The sequence below is a fragment of the Oncorhynchus mykiss genome, chromosome 1, assembly GCF_013265735.2.
Source record: "Oncorhynchus mykiss isolate Arlee chromosome 1, USDA_OmykA_1.1, whole genome shotgun sequence".
Lineage (NCBI taxonomy): Eukaryota > Metazoa > Chordata > Actinopteri > Salmoniformes > Salmonidae > Oncorhynchus > Oncorhynchus mykiss.
The window spans coordinates 17620311-17644805 of record NC_048565.1 but is presented as its reverse complement, the minus strand read 5'-3'; the positions used below and the strand labels follow the sequence as shown (position 1 = coordinate 17644805).

At 41.1% G+C, this 24495-nt stretch overlaps 2 protein-coding genes across 6 annotated transcripts; one reads left to right on the top strand and one right to left on the bottom strand.

The window, feature by feature from the left end:
- Positions 1-146: 146 nt before the first annotated feature.
- Positions 147-7397, top strand: LOC110495805 (guanidinoacetate N-methyltransferase-like). Of its 2 annotated transcripts, none has more exons than XM_036957325.1 (6): positions 147-474; positions 1896-2041; positions 2132-2195; positions 2311-2378; positions 2900-3010; positions 7172-7397. In XM_036957325.1, the coding sequence occupies exons 1-6, from the start codon at positions 300-302 to the stop codon at positions 7235-7237; spliced, it is 630 nt and encodes a 209-aa protein (XP_036813220.1). In that variant the 5' UTR covers positions 147-299; the 3' UTR covers positions 7238-7397. The 2 variants fall into 2 exon arrangements, with proteins under 2 accessions (XP_036813220.1, XP_036813164.1); XM_036957269.1 differs by lacking the exon at positions 7172-7397 and adding an exon at positions 4234-4833.
- ndufs7 (NADH:ubiquinone oxidoreductase core subunit S7) lies at positions 7142-16139 on the bottom strand. Of its 4 annotated transcripts, none has more exons than XM_036957379.1 (8): positions 15822-16139; positions 15048-15087; positions 14603-14671; positions 14397-14517; positions 11960-12139; positions 11806-11852; positions 11449-11537; positions 7142-7385 (listed from the first exon to the last, which is right to left on the bottom strand). In XM_036957379.1, the coding sequence occupies exons 1-8, from the start codon at positions 15835-15837 to the stop codon at positions 7288-7290; spliced, it is 660 nt and encodes a 219-aa protein (XP_036813274.1). In that variant the 5' UTR covers positions 15838-16139; the 3' UTR covers positions 7142-7287. The 4 variants fall into 4 exon arrangements, with proteins under 4 accessions (XP_036813274.1, XP_036813341.1, XP_036813399.1 ...); XM_036957446.1 differs by having other exon boundaries at positions 15048-15084; positions 15822-16075; XM_036957504.1 differs by lacking the exon at positions 14603-14671.
- Positions 16140-24495: the final 8356 nt, after the last annotated feature.

The window sequence follows — 24495 nt, the reverse complement described above, 5'->3', positions numbered from 1 at the left end:
GGGTGCAGTGCAATGCTGTAAAACAGACTGTAATATGCCACGATCATGAAAATACAATACATCATGTTTTTTTTTCTCTCAGCTTTCCATACTAAGGACGTCAGTGACCCCAACACTCCTTGGAATGCCACCTATTGACCAGCAGTAGTACGCCTCGTTGACATTGCAAACATGTCTTGCAGAGTCAGCACTTCTAACCCATATAAATCCCCACCGCCGCAAAATCTCACTTTCCTCTGGCACGACGTGGAAACAGCAACCGTCTATTCCCCAGCGATTAGAGAAAAACAATCACCAAAATGACCACGGCACAAGCCATATTTTCCAAGGGAGAAGACTGCAAAGCTGGTTGGCACGACGCTAGTGCTGGTTACAATGAGACCGACACTCATCTCGAGATTTTGGGCAAGCCTGTGATGGAACGTTGGGAAACTCCGTACATGCACTCGCTGGCAACTGTAGCCTCCTCAAAAGGTACAACGCACAATGTGCAAGCTGGTGGTCCCTATGAACGCACCGGGGCCACTAGATAGTAATTAATTCCGGTATTCTATGATTATTTATAGTTCTATAATAACCTTTTACATTATTGTAATATTTTTTTCTTACAAATGTGTGAAATAAATAAGCCGTAAAGGACAGCCTAATATTTTCCCAATAGCCTAATCATTGGCCAGGCCTACACTTAATTCAGAGCTGCAATATAGTCAAATCAGATTATCAATAAATCAGCAATTAGGCTATTGGGAAAAGTTTATGAAACAAATGCATTTACTTTTTATATTACTTCTGAGTTGTTTCACCCAATGCACATGCTAGTGGAGTTAGACATATGTTCGACATAATGCTTGTGCTTCCAGCAGGTGTTATTCTACCCATGGAATCGTGCCAAGTGAGGACTTGGGAGTGCCAATAATTTATGACGACATGCCATTCAATACGTTTTATAACTAACTACAACTGTTGATCACTGATTTAACTTTTATTGCACACAATACGTGCACAGACTTGAACTTTTATGTTTAGAATTCAACGTTTTGCACGTAAAAGTTGTGTTTTGGAGTTGTTTGCGCGCTCATGTCACCATAGCACACATGTTGCTGCATGTAGTAGGAATGCAGTCCGTCGAGTTTATTAAATAGGGTATTATACTTTCTTTATATTGCTTAATATTGGAAAATGCTCATATTTGGTGGAAATTTGACAACAGAGCAGTAGCAGAGTATAAGCCTGATAATAGTATAGGTCGATGCAAAACCAAATCGTATTTTTCTCTAATCTATTTTTACACATCAATGAAAGACTTTTCTGTGGAAATCCTTGAAGTGGACTTTCTATCACGTGCCACCACCTCCTTCTTTTCCCCATATATTTCTTATATTTCTATACTGTGGTTCTCAGAGAGGTCTCTCAAATAAACAAAAACAGTCCATTATTTTTGTTTTGCTTTTCATGAAAGGTGCCACAGCATTGGAAATACTTCAATACAGGTCAGACCTGGGTTCAAATACCATTTCATGTATTTCAGTTACTTTTCAATACATTTCAAAGCAAGTACTCAGATAACCTTTATTTGGAAAAAGTAAGTAGTTGAATATTGGAATGTATTTGGAAATGTTCAAATACACTGAATCAAATGCGCTATGCATTTAACCTAGGAATTTGAAATGACAAATTTGGTCACCTATTTTTTTTTTTTTTCTTTTTTTTTATACAAATAACCATTCAAATACTCAAATAAAAGTACTTGTTTTGGGCTGTGTATTTGAAAATGCTCAAATACCAAGAACAAATATTTAATAACAAATACCCAAATACACGTATTTGAAACCAAGTCTTGATACAGGTAGATACTTAAACACCAATTGAGATGCTTGTTCTGCTTTCCCCCACAGGTGGACGGGTTCTGGAGATTGGATTTGGCATGGCCATCGCCGCAACTAAAGTCGAGTCCTTCCCCATTGAGGAGCACTGGATCATTGAGTGCAATGATGGAGTGTTTGCGAGATTGCAGAAGTGGGCCAAGGCTCAGCCACATAGAGTGAGACATCTTCAACTTCACATTAGGTTCTATTTAGACTTTTCCCTCATTTAATGTGAATAAAATGTATCTAAATTATTCTCCTCATAGATTGTGCCCCTCAAAGGACTGTGGGAACAGGTAGTAGGCGGCCTGCCTGACAACCACTTTGATGGTACGTTTCAAAAGGCATTCTATTGGTCTATCCATTGTATCTTTGTATTGTTAAGCAGGGAAAATTGCTTCAGACACATAACTAAGTAATTCTAATAATGCCTCTTCTATCAAAGGCATTCTGTACGACACATACCCTCTGTCTGAAGACACATGGCACACTCACCAGTTTGACTTCATCAAGGTAAGTACAACACTTCTATGACAAAGACTGCACATTACAAATATATTAGCAAAAGCACCAGAATCAACAGCGGAATAGGGATTTCTCCTGTATTAAAGACTTTATAAAACACAAAAATGTTTGGTATTACATATGATATTGTAGCTGAATCCAACGCAAACATATGGCAGATGTCTAGGGTGGTAGGTCGCTTAGTGTTGGGCTAGCAACCAAAAGGTTGCTAGTTCGAATCCCAGAGCCATCAAGGAGAAAATAAACTGCTGATGTGCCCTTGAGTAAGGCACTTAATCCTAATTGCTCCAGAGTTGCCATTGCCCACTTTTTTATTAATACACATTTGTACATCCGAAATAGGACAAATATAAGCACCCACCAAATTAATGAATTATTAAACAAATTAATCCAAATGGAATGAAATATTTCTTAATGGAATCTGATTCCTATCACTCATTACAAACATTGGCTTTCGTGCCACAATGACGTTTCCATTATAATATAATTCTTGAATTGTGTCTCTATAGGGCCATGCCCATAGGCTGTTGAAGCCCCGTGGTGTCCTCACCTACTGCAACCTAACCTCTTGGGGTGAACTTCTCAAGTCCAAATATGACAACATCGACAACATGTTCCAGGTGAGCCGGCTCTCAGCCAATCAATGATCAACAACACCTAATCTCTCTGTGAGGTGCTTGTGTACACGTGTCCTCTCGGGCACGACACATTTCATTTCTTGCACGTATTCTGTCCTTGTCTCAGATAGTACTGCACTTACAGTACAAGTCTGGTACAGTGTAATTGCATATGTGATGTTATACCGCTAATCATTACTGTGGTATAACATGTCATTTAAAGTGTGGCCCTCCATTTTGTTTGGTTTGATGTTCATTAAATCATTAACCCATTTGTTTCATTCACGTGCAGTGACTATTTGTCTGTTGTATTTTGCTTATTTGGTCTGTCTGTAGCTTCAGTACTAACTAATTTGCCTGCTACCTGCTTCCAACATTTCTTTATAGTACATTGGATTTGGTTTAATAACTGCAGTACAACAGTAATTGGTTTAGTTTATCTATCACCGGTGTCTGCCATTTACTATTACCATATTTATTGCACTTGGTCGTAGCACTGTTAGAATGCGTCCTCAATTACCTTTCTTGACTAAACAAAGGTAATAATACATTTGACCTGAACTACAAGATCTGAGAATTTATTTGTATTTATTTATATATATCTTTTTTTTTTTCAACCAAATCCCCCAAGAATAGGTAAATGGGATGTTATAAACAGGTCCAGACACTTTCATCCTCGTTGTGCAGTATGGGGCCCTGAAAAAAACATTAACAAAGGCTCCAAAAACATGCAAAATGTCCTTTTAGAAACGGAAAAGCTCTCAGTATAATGATGCAGGTCTTCAGATGTTGTACACATGAAATTGTGTAATTCCATTTTGTTGCGACTCGAGCAATACCTCTACGTCCATTCTAGCAGCAGGCTACACAGAGAATAGCTGGATAGGGGAAGCCGTTTGTCTCACAAAATGGATTATAACGTTGCGGATAAAGCTTGGAATGACACAAGTTCATGTGTACATCTGAATACCTGCATCATTATACTGAGAGCTTTTCCCGTTTCTAAAAATGATGCATTTGGATGTTTTTGGAGCCGTTGTTCATGTTTTTTCAGAGCCCCGTACTGCACAATGAGTAAGTGACCCGCTGGTTGGGGTAAGTTTCTCAAAAACAAGTGAAATTGCAACAACAACAAAAAGTATCTGGACCCTTCTATAACATGCCATATACATAAAAAATAGAGATTTGGTTATAAAATGCAAGTTCCTCCTATGATGATTTTTCAGGAGACCCAGATGCCTCACCTGCTCGAGGCTGGCTTCAAGAGGGAGAAGATTAGCACCACAACCATGGATATTGTTCCTCCAAGTGAATGCAAATACTATGCTTTCCGCAAGATGATTACACCCACCATTCTGAAAGAGTGAAGTGGTTTGATGCCACCGTAATGTCTTTATTCCTTTAATTCTCAAGTGCCTGCATTTTAAAAGCCACATTGGTTTACTGTCAAAAATCAAGCACTCAGCGATGTCCATCTTACAATAAACCAATTTAAATAACATGTCCACTCTGAAAATGAATTTGTTTGGGTATCACCTCAAACAATTTTGCACCTCTTGCTATAGAACCTCTTGCAATTCGTTATAGAATGCATTACATTTGAACTTCATTGCAATGTTAATGAGCACTATATTTGACATAATACTAAGTCTGCGTTTACACAGGCAGACCAATTCTGATCTTATATCCAATTTAGTGATTGGTCTTTAGACCAATCAGATCCTATCTTTTGCCAATAATTGGGCAACATATCACAATTGGGCTGCCCGTGGAAACGCTTTCGATTGGCCACTTGAATAAATGTGAATAAAAATGTCATTAACATATTTCACTTCTGAAAGGAGTACAATTATTTCCTGAGGGGCTGCAAAATAAGTCAAAAAACATGATTTTCCTGTTTTCAATGATATTTCCACACTAGGAGCATGAAATAACACTCAAATATTGAAAATGCCAATGCCCTTTCTGTGTCAGCTTTTTGAAAAACATGCCTGGAATTTCAGCCTGTTCACCTGGGATGGAGTTTTGGCCCACAGCACAATGAGATCAGATTTTTTTTTTGTATTATAATTTTTTTGTGTGTGTATTTTTACCCCCCTTTTCTCCACAATTTCGTTGTATCCAATTGTTAATAGCTACTATCTTGTCTCATCTCTATAACTCCCGTACGGGCTCGGGAGATACGAAGGTCGAAAGTCATGCGTCCTCCGATACACAACCCAACCAAGCCGCACTGCTTCTTAACACAGCACGCATCCAACCCGGAAGCCAGCCGCACTAATGTTTCGGAGGAAACACCGTGCACCTGGCGACCTTGGTTAGTGTGCACTGCGCCCGCCACAGGAGTCGCTGGTGCGCGATGAGACAAGGATATCCCTACCGGCCAAACGCTCCCTAACCCGGACGACGCTAGGCCAATTGTGTGTTGCCCCACGGACCTCCCGGTCGCGATAGAGCCTGTGGCGCGAACCCAGAGTCTCGAGATCAGATTATTTTGACCAATGACCAGTCATCTTTTATTATATGTATCCTCCTACTTTGGGAAGTAGAGCAGGGGTATTCAACCCTTACCCTACGAGGACCGGAACCTGCTGGTTTTCTGTTCTACCTGTTAATTGGGGTGGCAGGTAGCCTAGTGGTTAGTGTTGGGTCAGTAACTGAAAGGTTGCTAGATCAAATCCCAGAGTTGACAAGGTAAAAGTCTGTCGTTCTGCCCCTGAACAAGACAGTTAACCCACTCTTCCTAGGCCGTCATTGTAAATAAGAATTTGTTCTTAACCGACTTGCCTACGTCTTAAATAAATGAATTGCACCCACCGGTGTCCAAAGTTTAAATCAGTCTCTGATTAGAGGTGAACAATGAAAAAAATGCAGTGGTCCAGAGTTGAGTTTGAGGGCTCTGGAGTTGAGACGGTCCTATCCGACAATCAGGGCTGTGCATGTACGCCCACATGATTACACTGAGCATTTCAAAGGCAAAAGGAGTCTCAGCAAAATCAATTATTTTCATTAAATAAAGTAATATATTTGACATACAGTGATGATTTAAACAGACTGCATGGAGCTTTAGGAAAATTGATGGAAAAAGTCCCTATTAGAACTTGTTAATCATTAATTGATAAGTTGTCATCATGGCACAGTGCAGATTGGTAGATAAGTGTTAGTCATATCTTACCCCAAACTATGAAGTTTTTTTAACAGAAAATTGAGAACAGTAGGACCTTTGAATATTGGCCAACCATCATAGCATATCTCTCACAATAATTTAACTCAATCTATACACATTTACTATTGGGTCACAAATCCTTAAACCTGGTGAGATGAGTTACTGAAAACACTGAGAAAATACATAAATTGTATTTATGATGCATGCTACATTTCTTGCAGAATTAGAGGGTGATATATATTTTTAAATGTAGATCGTGTGATTTGTCACTATAAATTACATCCAAAGGGAGCGTCTTTGTGCAAATAAAATGTTAAAACGGTTTTCACCTATCAACTTTCCTATAAAATATGAACAGCTACACCCTGCTTCCTGATAGGCTAGGTGAAATAGCACCCCTATTGCTACCTTCCAATTGTCTAAGATGTACACAATTGCATACAGGGCCGGGGTCAATTTGGGATTGAGTGTTAGTGAGTAGAACCAAAGACTGGCCCTGAGACAATACTTGTAAATTGTATCCATCCTCATTTACTCTAAGTAAACACTGATGACATAATTGGTCAAAGCACTGCAAAAGGAAAGCATGCTTACACCAATTCAATGTCAGGTCAGTGATTACTTCAAGGAAGAAAGGAAACATTTAGGAATATTTCAAAAAAAGCGACTACTCTCTCTTTGGTAGACCCAGTGTGAATAGAAGTAAATGTCTAAACTCAGAATTTTTTGGGGTGCCAAGTGCACCATCTACTGGTTCAGAATATACACACAAAGAGTCTTCAAACAAAGAAGTACACCAACATACATTACAAAAACGAATGGACTACTAAAGAAACCTAAGGTGACCTTCCATCTACATAGTAATGACCATAACAATGTTTAAAATGCTCAGTTAATTATTATTGCTAAATGTATTTATATCCCTGCCAGTATCATAAGCTGTGCAAGGCCAAGAACAGTGATACAAATTACAAGAAATTCCTTTATTGTTTCTACAGAGAGGAGGAGCCAGAGCTCAACCCAGAGTGATTCCTGAGGATATTGCCAACCGGTTTACTGGCTGATCAGACCACCAATAAATACAACATCTACAAAAAGCCAGACGTACATCATTTCACTTCCGATACCAAATCCTCATTTTCTTCTCTCTCTTTATTTTCTTTTGCAACTGTAGCGTCCCGTAGAGAAGGGCCTCTGCTGTGGGTGGGCAGCCTATGGGAGGACAAGTAAAACAGTCACTTAGAGTCAAATGTTTTCTATAAAAAATAAAAAGGTAAATAAGATGATCTTCACAGAGGTATTATTGTGATTTGTTTATTTTCCACATTGCTGATCATACAGTACCTTCAGAAACTATTCACACCCCTGGACTTTTTCCACATTGTTGTGTTACGAAATTGGATTGATTTGTAATTTTTTGTCAACGATCTACACCAATGTCAAAGTGGAAGTAAAATTCTATTTTTTTTATTTTTTTTTAATCGAAAATAAAACACTATATCTCGATTAGATAAGTAATCAACCCCCTGTGTCAATACATGTCAGAATCACTTGTGGCAGCAATTACAGCTTTGAGTCTTTCTGGGTAAGTCTAAGAACTTTGCACACCTGGATTGTATTTTTTTTTCCCATTATTCTTTTTTAAACTTTTCAAGCTCTCAAATTGGTTGCTGATCAATGCTAGACAGCCATTTTCATGTCCTGACAGATTTTTAAGCAGATTTAGGTAAAAAATTTAACTAGGCCACTCAGGAAAATGTCATCTTGGTAAGAAACTCCAGTGTATATTTGGCCTTGTGTTTTAGGTAATTGCCCTGCTGAAAGTTGAATTTCAAATCAAATGAACATTTTATTTACAACAGGTGTAAGGTGTAAGTCAACCTTACCATTAAATGCTTACTTACAAGCCCTTAACCAACAATGCAGTTCAAGAAAGAGTTTAAACAAACTAAAGTTTAAAAAAAGAATAAACTAAACAATAAAATAACGAGGCTAGATACAGGTGGTACCAGTACCGAGTCAATATGTGGGGGTACAGGTTCGTCAAGGTCATTTGGGGTAAAGTGACTATAAATAGATAATAAACAGCGAGTAGCAGGAGTGTAAAAACAAAGGGGGTGGGGGTCAATGTAAATTATCCAGATGGCTATTTGATTAATTGTTAAATCTTATGGCTTGGGAGGGGTAGAAGCTGTTAGGAAGCCTTTTGGACCTCGACTTGGCGCTCCGGTACTGCTTGCCGTGTGGTAGCAGAGAGACCAGTCTATGACTTGGTTGACTGGAGTCTGACAATTTTTTGGGCCTTCCTCTGACACTGGCCAGTATATAGGTCCTGGATGGCAGGAAGCTTGGCCCCAGTTATGTACTGGACCGTACGCACTAGCTTCTGTAGAGCAGTTGCCATATCAGGCGGTGAAGCAACCGGTCAGGATGCTCCCCATGGTGCAGCTGTATAACTTTGAGAACCTGGGGACCCAAGCCAAATCTTTTCAGTCTCCTGAGGGGGAATAGGCTTTGTCGTGCCCTCTTCACGACTGTCTTGGTGTGTTTGGAACATGATAGTTTGTTGGTGATGGGGACACCAAGGAACATGAAACTCTCGACCGGCTCCACTACAGCCATATAGATGTGAATTGGGGCATGTTCGGCCCATCTTTTCCTGTAGTCCACAATCAGCTCCTTTGTCTTGCTCACGTTGAGGGAGAGGTTGTTGTCCTGGGATCACACTGCCAGGCATCGGACCTCCTCCCTATAGGCCACCTTATCGTTGATCAGGCAAACTTAAAAATGGTGGTGTTGGATTCATGCTTGGCCACACAGTCGTGGGTGAACAGGGAGTACAGGATGGGACTAAGCACGCACCCCTGAGGAGCCCCGGTGTTGAGGATCAGTGTGGCAGATGTGTTGTTGCCTACCCTTACCACCTGAGGGCAGCCGGTCAGGAAGTCCTGATCCAGTTGCAGAGGGAGGTGTTTAGTCCCAGGGTCCTTAGCTTAGTGATGAGCTTTGTGGGCACTATGGTGTTGAACGCTGAGCTGTAGTCAATGAATAGAATTCTCACATAGGTGTTCCTTTTGTACCAGTGGGAAAGGGCAGTGTGGAGTGTGATTGCATCATCGGTGGATCTGTTGGTGTGGTATGCAAATTGGAGTGGGTCTAGGGTTTCTGGAATAACGGTGTTGATGTGAGCCATGACCAGCCTTTCAAAGCACTTCATGGCTACCGACATGAGTGCTACGGGGCGGTAGTCATTTAGGCAGGTTACCTTCGCTTCCTTGGGCACAGGGACTATGGTGGTCTGCTTAAAACCTATGTATTACAGACTCAGAGGGAGAGGTTGAAAACGTCAGTGAAGACACTTGCCAGTTGGACCGCTCATGCTCTTAGTACACATCCTGGTAATCCGTCAGGCCCCGCGGCCTTGTGAATGTTGACCTGTTTAAAAGGTCTTGCTCACATTGCACATTGCTTTCCTCGAAGCGAGCGTAAGAGGCATTTAGCCCGTCTGGTAAGCTCGCGTCACTGGGCAGCTCGCGGCTGTGCTTCCCTTTGTAGTCTATAATAGTAGTGCAAGCCCTACCACATCCGACGAGCGTCAGAGCCGGGGGTAGTGGGATTCAATCTCAGTCCTGTATTGATGCCTTGCCTGTTTGATGGTTCAATATGAGGGCATAGCGGGATTTCTTATAAGCGTTTGGATTAGTGTCCAGTTCCTTGAAATAGGCAGCTCTAGCCTTTAGCTCAGTGAAGATGTTGCCTGTAATCCAGTGGCTCCTGGTTGGAATATGTACGTGTGATCACTGTGGGGACGACGTCGTCGATGCACTTATTGATGAAGCCGGTGACAGATGGTATACTCCTCAATGTCATTGCATGAATCCCAGAAAATATTCCAGTCTGTGCTAGCAAAACAGTCATGTAGCGTTGCATCTGCTTCATCTGACCACTTCCATATTGAGCGAGTCACTGGTACTTCCTGCTTTAGTTTCTGCTTGTAAGCAGGAATCAGGAGGATAGAATAATGGTCAGATTTGCCAAACGGAGGGCGAGGGAGAGCTTTGTATGCGTCTGTGTGGAGTAAAGTTGGTCTAGAGTAATTTTTCCTTTGGTTGCATGTGACATGCTGGTAGAAATTAGGTAAAACAGATTTACGTTTGCCTGCATTTATCTCCCAGTGTCTATTGGAAAGCAGACTGAATCAAGTTTAGGATTTTGCCTGTGCTTAGCTCTATTCTGTTCATTTTTCTCCTAAAACTCCCTAATCCTTGCAGATGACAAGCATACCCATAACATGATGCAGCCAACACCATGCTTGAAAATATGAAGAGTGGTACTCAGTGATGTGTTGTGCTAGATTTGCCCAACGAAAACACTTTTGTATTCAGTACAAACAGTTCATTTATTTGTCACATTTTGCAGTATTACTTTAGTACCTTAATGCAAGCAAGATACATGTTTTGGAATATTTGTATTTTGTACAGGCATCCTTCCTTTCACCCTGCCATTTATGTTAGTATTGTGGAGAAACTACAATGTTGATCCATCCTCAGTTATCTACCATCACAGCCATTAAACTAGCTGTTCTAAAATCATTTTTTTTCAGGATGAAATCCCTGAGAGGTTTCCTTCCTCTCCGGCAACTGAGTTAGGAAGGGCGCCAGTATCTTTGTGCGACACCATCCAAATTGCAATTAATAACTGCACCATGACCAAAGAGATATTCAATGTCTGCCCCCCCCCCCCCTTTTTTTTAACCCATCTACCAATTGGTGGCCCTTTTATCCAAACCATTGGAAAACCTCCCTGGTCTTTGTGGTTGAATCTGTGTTTGAAATTCACTACTAGACTGAGGGTCCTTACAGATAATTGTATGTGTGGGGTACAGAGATTGACTACCCAATTTAAAATCCTGTTAAACACTTATTGCACAAAGTGAGTTCATGCATCTTACTATGTGACTTAAGTACATTTTTACTCCTTAAATTATTTAAGCTTGCCATAACAAAATGGTTGAATACTTATTGACTCAAGAAATTTCAGCTTCACATTTTGAATTAATTTGTAAACATTTCTAATTCCACTGACGGAGTATTATGTGTAGATCAGTGACAAAATCTAAATGTAATCCATTTTAAATTCAGGCTGTAACAACAAAAAGTGGAATTAAGTCAAGCGGTGTGAATACTGTCTGAAGGCACTGTATATCAGGGCCAGAACAAATTATTTGTTTTAAAAGAGTAAAAAAATCAAATACAAATAACAGAATGATACATACCTGGAACGTATATGTCCACTGGTACGATGCGGTCACACCCTCGGACCACGGCGTAAGAGTAGTGGTAGTAGCCACCCCCATTGGCACAGCTTAATAAGGACAGAGTAATAAGATACACTGTAGCTCAACTAACAGCTGCATATGAAAAACATCAACCGACACTGTAAAAGCACTCACTGTGTGTGTAATGCTAAAACAGTTTGGGGAATTAAATCCCAATCAGTTGGCAGTAATCTTTACATTAAACAATCAGGCATTCTTAAATGAAAAAGTTACAAGGACATTATGTGATTCATTTCAAACTAGACAACCACTAACATCTTTCTGCTTGAACCTAATATTAGGACAAAACTTTACCTGCCCATGGAAATGACATATCTCGGCTCAGGCATCTGGTCATAGACCTATCGGAAAATAAGCATGTTGAATTCATAGTCAATAAAAGACTATGCTGATTTCAAGCAAATGCAGAACTCCTTTCTCCAAAGAAACATGTTCTTCAGTCAAATACCTTGCGCAGAGCGGGGGCCATCTTGTTGGTCAAGGTGCCTGCCACAATCATGACGTCGGCCTGTCTGGGGCTGGCTCTGAACACCACTCCGAACCGGTCCATGTCGTATCGAGGAGCCGCCATGTGCATCATCTCAACCGCACAGCATGCCAGGCCAAAGGTCATGGGCCACAGGGAGCTCTAATGTAGAAATCCACAAAAACAGATTAGAGCGATTGTTTTGTTGACCTAACTGAACAAAGATCATTCATTCAGTCAGTCAATGTTTTTCCCTAACTCTTCCTAACAATCCTCAACTCATCTTGAGAAAGGTGAAAAGGTCAAGGAATAATATTTAGAGAAAGCAAACTTGTTATAGTCCCGTACCCCTTCAAACATTCAACCTCCAGCTGCGTATCTCCAGCACACTCAAATGTTGTTTTTTGCCATCATTGTAAGCCTGCCACACACACACTATATGATACATTTAAACATAAGAATGAGTGCGTCACAACCCAGCTCGTGGGGAGTGACAGAGCTCTTATAGGACCAGGGCACAAATAATAATAAATCAATAATTTTGCTTTATTTAGCCATCTTATGTATAAAGTTCATAAAAAATAGAGAATAACGGCCTCCCGGGTGGCGCAGTGGTTAAGGGCGCTGTACTGCAGCGCCAGCTGTGCCATCAGAGTCCCTGGGTTCGCACCCAGGCTCTGTCTCGTAACCGGCAGCGACCGGGAGGTCCGTGGGGCGACGCACAATTGGCCTAGCGTCGTCCGGGTTAGGGAGGGCTTGTCCTTGTCTCATCGCGCACCAGCGACTCCGGTGGCGGGCCGCGCTAACCAAGGTTGCCAAGTGCACCCTCCAACACATTGGTGCGGCTGGTTTCCGGGTTGGATGCGCGCTGTGATAAGAAGCAGTGCGGCTGGTTGGGTTGTGTATCGGAGGACGCATGACTTTCAACCTTCGTCTCTCCCGAGCCCGTACGGGAGTTGTAGCGATGAGACAAGATACAACAATTGGATACCACGAAATTGGGGAGAAAAAGGGGTAAAAATTCACACAATTTTTTTTTTACAAAAAAATAACATTGAGAATAACTCACCACATGAGTCAGAAGGGTGTGCTTGAAGGAATGCTCTGCAATGTTGGGTTATATTGAGAGAGATTCTCGGTCTTAAATCATTTTCCACACACAGTCTGTGCCGAGAATCCACATAGGTACGTGGTTGCAGAGAAGTTGTCTCTAGCGCGATTTTTCAAAACTGAGCGCCCAATCCAGAAATCTGGCAGTGGTTTCTGATTACATTTTCACAGAATCGCATGCTGCAATTTCAGTGAGGCTCTCTTGTTTAGATATTGGTAAGTGGATTGGAGGCAGGGCATAAAAGGGATAACGAATCCAGTCGTTTGTGTCGTCCGTTTCGGGAAAGCACCTGTGTAATTGCGCACCCAGCTCACTCAGTCAGGTGCTTCGCTATATCACATTTGACATTGTCCATAAGCTTGAATTCATTTGCACAAAAAAAAAAAAAAATCATACAATGATGGAAAGACGTGTTGTCCTTGTTAATGCAGACAGAAAAGAGCTCCAACTTCTTAATCATAGCCTCAATTTTGTCCGGCTGATTGAATATAGTTGTGGAGAGTCAGTGTAATCCTAGATTCAGATCATTCAGGTGAGAATAAACATCACCGAGCTAGGCCAGTCATGTGAGAAACTCGTCATCATGCAAGCCCCCTGATAACCAGTATACTTCTACACCTATGTTGTAAAAGCGTTACATGGCCACTGCCCATATCATTGCATAATGCAGAAAATACACGAGTTCGTCTTTATTCTCGCTCAAAAAACTCCTGTGGCTTATTTTTCAAATTGTCATGTTTTGTTAAAATGTCTGCGCAAGTGAAGGTTTCCCGCGAGAGTGTAACAGTTAATGTGATTGGATGTTAATTATTTGACTAGGCTCCCGTCCACAACCGGGAGACCCATGGGGCAGCTCACAATTAGCCCAGCGTTATCCAGGTTAGGGAAGGGTTTGGCCAGCAGGGATGTCCTTGTCCCATCGCGCACTAGCGATTCCTGTGGCGAGCCAGGCACAGTGCACGCTAACATGGTCGCCAGGTGTACTGCGTTTCCTCCAATACATTGCTGCGGCTGGCTTCAGGGTTAAGTGGGCAGTGTCAAGAAGTAGTGCGGCATGGCTGGGTTTCAGAGGACAAACAGCTCTCGTCTCGCCCGAGTCCGTACAGGAGTTGCAGCGATGAGACAAGACTAACTACCAAGTGGATACCACGAAATTGGGGAGAAAAACATTTACAAAAATATAAAGGATGGGGAGTGCTCTTTTGGAGTTTTATAAAAGCCAAATTGACACTGAAAACATACAAAATGTACCGTATGCCACTGCAAAACAGAGATATTGTGTGGTATTCAATCGGAGCCCTAACTTACTCTGCGTGCCCAGTTCACCAAATCATCCAGTTTAGTGATGACATATTCTCCCTTGCTGCTTGCTACTGCAGCGGGCTTGGCAGCAGCCACCGCTGTGCTTTTCTCTCTGACTGGAACCACACTGGAGGAAAAGGGAATATTAAGTACTCGAGCAAATCTTCTTTATAGTTCTTGACAAATTCAGATGTTCACTGGATTTCCATTACCTTGTAGCATTGTCGCTTTTAGCAATGTGGTGTAGCAACCTCTGTTGTATCACAAATACTGAAATGGGTCTGTGTGGTAAAAAATACCAATATTGGATTGGCACTGACAACTTTGTGATAACTGCTGATGTAAAAGAGGTTTATAAAATAAAGTTGATTGATTGACTGACTGACTGACTGACTGGCCATCAACACAAGCACAATGGCATTGCAAGGAAATAACACAATACTCTAAACTATAACAAATGGGGCAAACATATTTAATGTAGACTACTGGTGATTCCAAAACAGAAAGAACCTCCATGTTGCTAACTATAGTGAATGCCAGACCTGTCTTGGACAAATTACGCAGTTGATAAGGTGATTAATTAAAACCAGGCTGCCAGAGACAGCAGATAAGCATTCCTAAATAATATCAGATTAAACTTTAAAAAAGCATCCTTACCTTGATGAAAAGTTATCAAACGCGGCGAGGCGAGGGACTGCTAAGAAAATACAAAAAAAGCATAGCTAGATTTAAAAATGCAATTAAATCATTACGCCACACCAAACTCTCTAGCTAACACAATTTACTGGGGGGATAACGTTACTGCACAGGTTGTCACTTGTTACCACAGCCTAACCCAAAATCACGACCAAAAAGCCAATTTTTGTTTTAATGAATCATTACGCTAGGCAATATTGACATGTGTGGCTGTAGTAACTAGTGGAAACCCACTGACTGGCAGTCAATGCGCATTTCTTGAGTGGCATAACAGACGTTTGTGATATGGCTAGTTGTAACTTAGCCAAACTGACTTGTTAATATTTATATAAGGAAATACTTGATACATGTATTTGCCATTAGATGACCATTAGCTAAGAGGTTGATCACACTGCATGTCTGACTGAGGAACATAACGTTCCACGCGTGCTAGTTAGCTATTTACAAACAAACATGTTCTCCCTAGCTAGCTAACATTAGCTAGTTAGCCTAGCCAGAGCCGTTTCTGTTCAGATTTACGCCAGGTATAGCAACTAGCTAGTTATAGCTAGATAGCAAGGTCAGTGATTACAACCGATGGTGGAAGCATAAAATGACAGCAAAACCTAGATAATACATTAATCAGTTGGCATAGGAAATACAGTAATGTTAGTGGGATAAATAAGTCGGATATTTAGCAGAATGTTATGTCGCAGTAACTTGGGAACATTGCATATTAGCCATAACATCACTCACCCACCAACGCCGCCATCTTTCGCAAAAAATGAGAAGACTTCCACTGACTGTGGATACGTGATAGAACTGTCCGTCCTATCTGTGATCCTTGGGACGTCCCTACTTCTTTGAAGTTGACATTTAAAATGGTTAGGTTCAGGGTTGGGACGTCCCAATGATTAATTAAAATAAATATAGCAGTTAATAATAGGGGCCTACCGGTATATATTTTTTTGTTGACAGGGAGAGAAAAATGTCTAAAGTAAGAGTTAAACGTATTGATTGGTCTGAACTTAAATACCAAATATGTGGGAAATAATTTCACATTTGCAAGTGGTTCATGGGTTATGACGTAGCTCAGAGCAGATCCGGGATCACTTTAGACAACCCAATCAACTGAGGTAAAGACAGTTTCAGGTTGGATATTCGACGGATATTCGCGCTTTCAAACCTCAATAGCTTTCAAACCACTTGAGCCACAGACTCCAAATAAGTGTCATGATGTTGTAAAGAATTGCGCACAACATTGCACAGGTATTATTTTCACGATTTGGACATTAATTGGCGTTCCAAAGCTAATAAACATGTGCAAATGTGAGCAGCATTTTGTATTCCAAGTTGAATTAGTTAGGGAGTGTAAACAAAATACAAACATTTTTTACATTCAAATTTCAATAGCTCCTTGGTCATGTGACCTAGTGACTTCAAACAAGGTTCAGAATGTCCACTCAGTGGCCCTACACATTGCACACCCCTTAGTTTGGCCATTTTCATCTCACATGGTTTTACATGAATTTTTCAAAATTTACAATTTCAATAGCTCCTTGGTCATGTGACCTACTGACCTCAAACAAGGTTCAGAATGTCCACTAACTATACCTTCATATCGCACACTGATGTTTGTCTACTGTCATCTCATGCTATTAGATGTAAATCTGTAAGCTTTACAGGCCTTCATTTTACATGGGTGTGACATTTTTTTTAAAAAGTCAAACAAATGTTCCATCCTCGCAATAACTATCTTTCACATGGCTGTATGTGGTTTGGATCAAGGACAGGAGAGGTGTTCAAACAGAGGTGCTTAAAGGAAGGTGCACAGGTAGGCCTCATGAAAAACAATGTTTCATATGCTCTTTTTAATCACAGTAATTGGCAATGATTTGTCAGTCACAGTGAGCTTGATAACGTGAAATAATTATTTTCATAGCATCACTTTCATATACTGTACATTAAGACAAATCCTTCTACGTTGAGTATTAGAACGCAGTTTACATAACCTGATAATGACTTGAGTGCATTCACAACAAGCCACCTCCAGACAACTTACAAAATGCAATATTGCATTTGAGGGTTCGTTTTTCTGATGAAAATAGTTATTCGATGCATGGCCTACTATTTCTAACTGGGAAAATAAATTCCTATGTCTTTTGTGAGTAAAATCCTTTTTTCAAAAATGATTTAGGTTCATTTTTGTGGAGAGGTATGAGGTTTGTGATATGGGTAATTTAATACTAAAATAATTTAAGGAATCAATAGATTTCTATATTGCTTCCCCAGTATCTGCATGAACCATCAGGCCAAGTGTTTTTGGTTGACCTTGCTGGACAGAAAGAGAAGGAGGAATCGGAACACACTGCATTCAAATTCAGGTCTTAGTTATTCCATTGTACTGGACCTAATACACATTAGCATTTTACATACAGTGCCTTGCGAAAGTATTCGGCCCCCTTGAACTTTGCGACCTTTTGCCACATTTCAGGCTTCAAACATAAAGATATAAAACTGTATTTTTTTGTGAAGAATCAACAACAAGTGGGACACAATCATGAAGTGGAACGACATTTATTGGATATTTCAAACTTTTTTAACAAATCAAAAACTGAAAAATTGGGCGTGCAAAATTATTCAGCCCCCTTAAGTTAATACTTTGTAGCGCCACCTTTTGCTGCGATTACAGCTGTAAGTCGCTTGGGGTATGTCTATCAGTATTGCACATCGAGAGACTGACATTTTTTCCCATTCCTCCTTGCAAAACAGTTCGAGCTCAGTGAGGTTGGATGGAGAGCATTTGTGAACAGCAGTTTTCAGTTCTTTCCACAGATTCTCGATTGGATTTAGGTCTGGACTTTGACTTGGCCATTCTAACACCTGGATATGTTTATTTTTGAACCATTCCATTGTAGATTTTGCTTTATGTTTTGGATCATTGTCTTGTTGGAAGACAAATCTCCGTCCCAGTCTCAGGTCTTTTGCAGACTCCATCAGGTTTTCTTCCAGAATGGTCCTGTATTTGGCTCCATCCATCTTCCCATCAATTTTAACCATCTTCCCTGTCCCTGCTGAAGAAAAGCAGGCCCAAACCATGATGCTGCCACCACCATGTTTGACAGTGGCGATGGTGTGTTCAAGGTGATGAGCTGTGTTGCTTTTACGCCAAACATAACGTCTTGCATTGTTGCCAAAAAGTTCAATTTTGGTTTCATCTGACCAGAGCACCTTCTTCCACATGTTTGGTGTGTCTCCCAGGTGGCTTGTGGCAAACTTTAAACAACACTTTTTATGGATATCTTTAAGAAATGGCTTTCTTCTTGCCACTCTTCCATAAAGGCCAGATTTGTGCAATATACGACTGATTGTTGTCCTATGGACAGAGTCTCCCACCTCAGCTGTAGATCTCTGCAGTTCATCCAGGGTGATCATGGGCCTCTTGGCTGCATCTCTGATCAGTCTTCTCCTTGTATGAGCTGAAAGTTTAGAGGGACGGCCAGGTCTTGGTAGATTTGCAGTGGTCTGATACTCCTTCCATTTCAATATTATCGCTTGCACAGTGCTCCTTGGGATGTTTAAAGCTTGGGAAATCTTTTTGTATCCAAATCAGGCTTTAAACTTCTTCACAACAGTATCTCGGACCTGCCTGGTGTGTTCCTTGTTCTTCATGATGCTCTCTGCGCTTTTAACGGACCTCTGAGACTATCACAGTGCAGGTGCATTTATACGGAGACTTGATTACACACAGGTGGATTGTATTTATCATCATTAGTCATTTAGGTCAACATTGGATCATTCAGAGATCCTCACTGAACTTCTGGAGAGAGTTTGCTGCACTGAAAGTAAAGGGGGCTGAATAATTTTGCACGCCCAATTTTTCAGTTTTTGATTTGTTAAAAAAGTTTGAAATATCCAATAAATGTCGTTCCACTTCATGATTGTGTCCCACTTGTTGTTGATTCTTTACAAAACAATACAGTTTTATATCTTTATGTTTGAAGCCTGAAATGTGGCAAAAGGTCGCAAAGTTCAAGGGGGCCGAATACTTTTGCAAGGCACTGTACATTCATAAGTGTAATAGTTTTTTATGACATACTGTGAAAAACTCTTGGCTGCTGGCTCTGCCACTTTCAGACATGCACAGAGCAGACTTGAATCACAGGGGATCTCTGCAAAGAGAGAGTAATCCAAAAGGCACAGACACACCATTGACTTTCAATTGGCACCGTTGACCTGTATGTATTCTCTCCTGATTGGCTCTGTGGTGCACAGTCTGGCAGTCTGACTAAAGTGCAAGAGGTATGAGGAGAGACATCCTCCTTTGTATTTATGGCAACAAATATTTCCTAACACTTTGGATCCTATTCTTGGACAGTTAGAAGACACAATGCAACAAAAAAAGTATTACTAATGACTGTCCATGAGTAACCTCAACCTTGTGGGTCTATGGGTGTTTGGGCCAATAAAGTGCCAACTCAATTCTACCACTAACTAGTCTCTCATGCCCCTATGAACGGAGACACAGGGCAATAGTTTTTAATCGAAACCAGCCCTTTTTTTACTGGAGTACACTAACCCCTAATTGGGGCTCTTTTCTTGACACATAGTAGCAGTTTACCAGATAAGAAGTCAAGATCAAAAAGTAGATTGTTGTAAGGGTGTATTTACATCCTGTACTGGCTCCATTGTCATATCCATTCTGGATTCTGAGTAGTAAAATCATAGCTGAAAAATGCCTCTATGTATGTGTATACACTTCCGCCAAGACAGAACTGCCAAAGGGGGTGGAGTTGCAATCTACTGCAGAGACAGCCTGCAGAGATCTGTCATGCTATCCAGGTTGTGCCCAAACAGTTTGAGCTTCTACTTTTAAAAATCCACCTTTCCAGAAATAAGTGTCTCACTGTTGCCGCTTGTTACAGACCCCCCTCATTCCCCAGCTGTGCCCTGGACACCATATGTGAATTAATTGCCCCCCATTTATCTTCAGAGTTTGTACTGTTAGGTGACCTAAACTGGGATATGCTTAACACCCCGGCCGTCCTACAATTTAGATGCCCTCAATCTTACCCAAATTATCATGGAACCTACCAGGTACAACCCCAAATCCGTGAAATGGGCACCCTCATAGATATCATCCTGACCAACCTGTCTTCTAAATACACCTCTGCTGTCTTCAACCAGGAATTCAGCGATCACTGCCTCATTGCCTGCGTCCGTAATGGGTCTGCGGTCAAACGACCACCCCTCATCAAAGTCAAACGCTCCCTAAAACACTTCAGCGAGCAGGCCTTTCTAATCGACCTGGAAAGATATTGACCTTGTTCCGTCAGTAGAGGATGCCTGGTTATCCTTTAAAAGTGCTTTCCTCACCATATTAAATAAGCATGCCCCATTCAAAAAATGTAGAACCAAGAACAGATATAGCCCTTGGTTCATTCCAGACCTGACTGCCCTTGACCAGCACAAAACATCCTGTGGCGCACTGCATTAGCATCGAATAGCCCCCATGATATGCAACTTTTCAGGGAAGTAAGGAACCAATATACACAGGCAGTTAGGAAAGCAAAGGCTAGCTTTTTCTATCAGAAATTTGCATCCTGTAGCACAAACTCCAAAAAGTTCTGGGACACTGTAAAGTCCATGGAGATTAAGGGCACCTCCTCCCAGCTGCCCACTGCTAGGAAACACTGTCACCACCGATAAATCTACGATTATCGAGAAGCATTTTTCTACGGCTGGCCTTGCTTTCCACCTGGCTTCCCCTACAACGGTCAACAGCTCTGCACCCCCCACAGCAACTTGCCCAAGCCTCCCCATTTCTCCTTCACCCAAATCGTGATAGCTGATGTTCTGAAAGAGCTGCAAAATCTGGGCCCCTACAAATCAGCTGGGCTAGACAATCTGGACCCTCTCTTTCTAAAAATATCACCTCAATTGTTGCAACCCCTATTACTAGCCTGTTCAACCTCTCTTTCGTATTGTCTGAGATCCCCAAAGATTGGAAAGCTGATGCGGTCATCCTCCTCTTCAAAGGGGGAGACACTCTAGACCCAAACTGTTACAGACCTATATCTATCCTACCCTGCCTTTCAAAGGTCTTCGAAAGCCAAGTTAACAAACAGATCACCGACCATTTCGAATCCCACCGTACCTTCTCCGCTATGCAATCTGGTTTCCGAGCTGGTCATGGGTGCACCTCAACCACGCTCAAGGTCCCAAACGATATCATAATCGGCATCGACAAAAGATAATACTGTGCAGCCGTATCCATCGACCAGGCCAAGGCTTTCGACTCTGTCAATCACCGCAATCACCGACTGCCTCACCTGGTTCACCAAGTACTTATCAGAAAGATTTCAGTGTGTCATATGGCAGGGCCTATTGTCCAGACCTCTGCCAGTCTCTATGGGGGTGCCACAGTGTTCAATTCTCGGGCCGACTATTTTCTCTGTATACATCAATGATGTCGCTCTTGGGGCTGATGATTCTCTGATCCACCTCTACGCAGACAACACCATTCTGTATAGTTCTGGCCCTTCTTTGGACACTGTGTTAACTAACCTCCAGACGAGCTTCAATGCCATACAACTCTCCTTCCGTGGCCCCCAACTGCTCTTAAATGCAAGTAAAACTAAATGCAAGCTCTTCAACCGATCGATGCCCGCATCTGCCCACCCGCCTAGCATCACTACTCTGGACGGTTCTGACTTAGAATATTTGGACAACAACAAATACCTAGATGTTTGGTTAGACTGTAAACTCTCCTTCCAGACTCATATTAAGCATCTCCAATCCAAAATTAAATCTAGAATCGGCTTCCTATTTCGCAACAAAGCATCCTATGATTATCCTGCCGATCCTTGACTTTGGCGATGTCATTAACAAAATAGCCTCCAACACTCTACTCAGCAAATTGGATGCAGTCTATCACAGTGCCATCCTTTTTATCACCAGAGCCCCATATACTACCCAACACAGCGACCTGTATGCTCTCGTTGGCTGGCCCTCGCTTCATATTCGTTGCCAAACCCACTGGCTCCAGGTCATCTATAAGTTGTTGCTAGGAAAAGCCCCACCTTATCTCAGCTCACTGGTCACCATAGTAGTGAGCCAATTCCTCATTTGGCCACCTTTCCTTCCAGTTCTCTGCTGCCAATGACTGGAACGAATTTCAAAAATCACTGAAGATGGAGACTCATATCTCCCTCACTATCTTTAAGCATCAGCTATCAGAGCAGCTTACAGATCATTGCACCTGTATGTAGCCCATCTGTAAATAGCCCATCATTTTTTTCTATTTTTTTGCTCCTTTTCACCACAGTATCTCTACTTGCACATTCAGGGTTTATATGCGAAATTGTAATTATTTTGCCACTACGGCCTATTTATTGCCTTACTTCCCTAATCTTACGTCATTTGCGAACACTGTGTTGTGTTATTGACTGTACGTTTGTTTATCCCATGTGTAACTCTGTGTTGTTTGTGTCACACTACTGTGCTTTATCTTGGCCAGGTCGCAGTTGTAAATGAGAACTTGTTCTCAACTGGCTTACCTGGTTGAATAAAGGTGAAATAAAAAAATGAAAAACTACTGTATGTGGGAATGTCTTATGTCCGTCCTACATGTCGTGTTGGTATATTGGAATATTCCTCAACTGCATATGTCATACATTGCTATTGCAAATATATGTATTATTTTGAACAACTGACACTTTGCAGATATTATTTTGACAAACACACTTTGGTGCTTACAATTCATTCTCTATTGTCATAGATTTGGTGGGCACTGTCATCTGTGATCTTTGTGATATGACTTTCTTTAAGCACGTACTGATGTAACTGCCACTTAATATTTATTTCTTAAAGTCTTCAAACGCTCTACATTTATTCACTCTGTGATAGGGTTGGATCCTATATGCTATTTTTATTATTGTCCTGTAAATGGTTCTGTGCCTATAATTTAGGCTGTGTGTAGAATGGGGCATAAAGGAAATTACCTCTACTAATAAATTACTACTAGATTATAGTGATAAGGAAAACAGCATAACAATTTGGCTTGTGTATTCATTTGCCTATAACTAATCATAATTCCGGAGCGGGGTCTATGTCCCGAACCGGAGCCACCACCCGGACCCTCCCCCATGGAGTCAGGTTTTGCGGCCAGAGTCCGCACCTTTGGGGTGGGGTACTGTCACGCCCTGACCTTAAAGAGCCTTTTTATTTCTCTATTTGGTTAGGTCAGGGTGTGATTTTGGGTGGGCATTCTAGTTTTCCTATTTCTTTGTTTGGCCTGGTATGGTTCCCAATCAGAGGCAGCTGTCTATCGTTGTCTCTGATTTGGGATCATATTTAGGCAGCCTTTTTTCCCCCTTTAGTTTGCAGAACTTTAGTGCAGTCTTTGTATGCTATACCCCATCCACACTGAAGAGGCTCTGAAATGTACATCAACCAGGGATAAAGAGAAAGATAACACTGTGAAATTGTTCATACTTAATTGAAGTTAAGTGTCTATTGACACATTGGAAAGGTCTACAATTTCTGTTTATTTGGCAATATTACATTTTTATTCTTTGATTTACTGGCCACCATTACTGTGGTTACATGTTCAGTATATGTATTGACCAGCAAACCCACTGCAGCCTACATCACTAGCTCACTCTCCATCCCTGCTTTGGACAATTAATAACATGACACTCATACTCTGCCCTTTTCCTTTATGGTTGATATTAACGATATAAAGAGATTCTCTCTCACTCCAATTGTGTACCACTGTTAAATACTGTGGAAAATAAAACATAGGGAAAATAAGTACTTAAAACTACCAATTACTGTAGATAAATATGAAAGAAAATGGTAAGCACAACACTAGACTGAACCCCCTAATTGTCAAACTAATATTAATGTACAACAATATAGAAGATACATGACTAGAGGTTATGCAATATGGGTGTATATCCACTGCATGCTTCTTAGGTGTGTAATTGACATGACCAAGGAGCTATTGCAAATTTGAAACTATGAAAAATGTACATTACACCGCATGATTTTACAGTACACAAACAAGAGTGTGCAATATAGAAGGGTAGTCAGCGGACATTAGGTCACATGACTAAGGAGCTATTGAAATCTTACATTTAGAAAAATTAATGTAAAAACGTGTGAGATAAAAATGGACAAAGTAAAGGATGTGCAATGTGTAGGCCCACTGAGTGGACATTCTGAACCTGGTTTGAAGTCACCAGGTCACATGACCAAGGAGCTATTGAAATTCTAAACTTTGAAAAATTAATGTAAACTAAAGGGTGTGCAATGTGTGTCTATGCCATCGGGTTAGCAACAACCAGTTTTGAAAGTGTTAGGAGTAATGGTAAAGAGCTATTGAAATATCAAATCAAATCTATTTATATAGCCTTCTTACATCAGC

Coding starts and splice junctions, on each gene's coding strand:
- LOC110495805 (XM_036957269.1), top strand. CDS start 300: ATGACCACGGCACAAGCCATATTTTCCAAGGGAGAAGACTGCAAAGCT. Junction 475..1,895: donor AACTGTAGCCTCCTCAAAAG/GTACAACGCACA, acceptor TTTCCCCCACAG/GTGGACGGGTTCTGGAGATT. Junction 3,011..4,233: donor ACATCGACAACATGTTCCAG/GTGAGCCGGCTC, acceptor ATGATTTTTCAG/GAGACCCAGATGCCTCACCT.
- ndufs7 (XM_036957379.1), bottom strand. Junction 14,672..15,047: donor TTTGATAACTTTTCATCAAG/GTAAGGATGCTT, acceptor TTTACCACACAG/ACCCATTTCAGTATTTGTGA. Junction 11,853..11,959: donor TGGCCCCCGCTCTGCGCAAG/GTATTTGACTGA, acceptor ATTTTCCGATAG/GTCTATGACCAGATGCCTGA.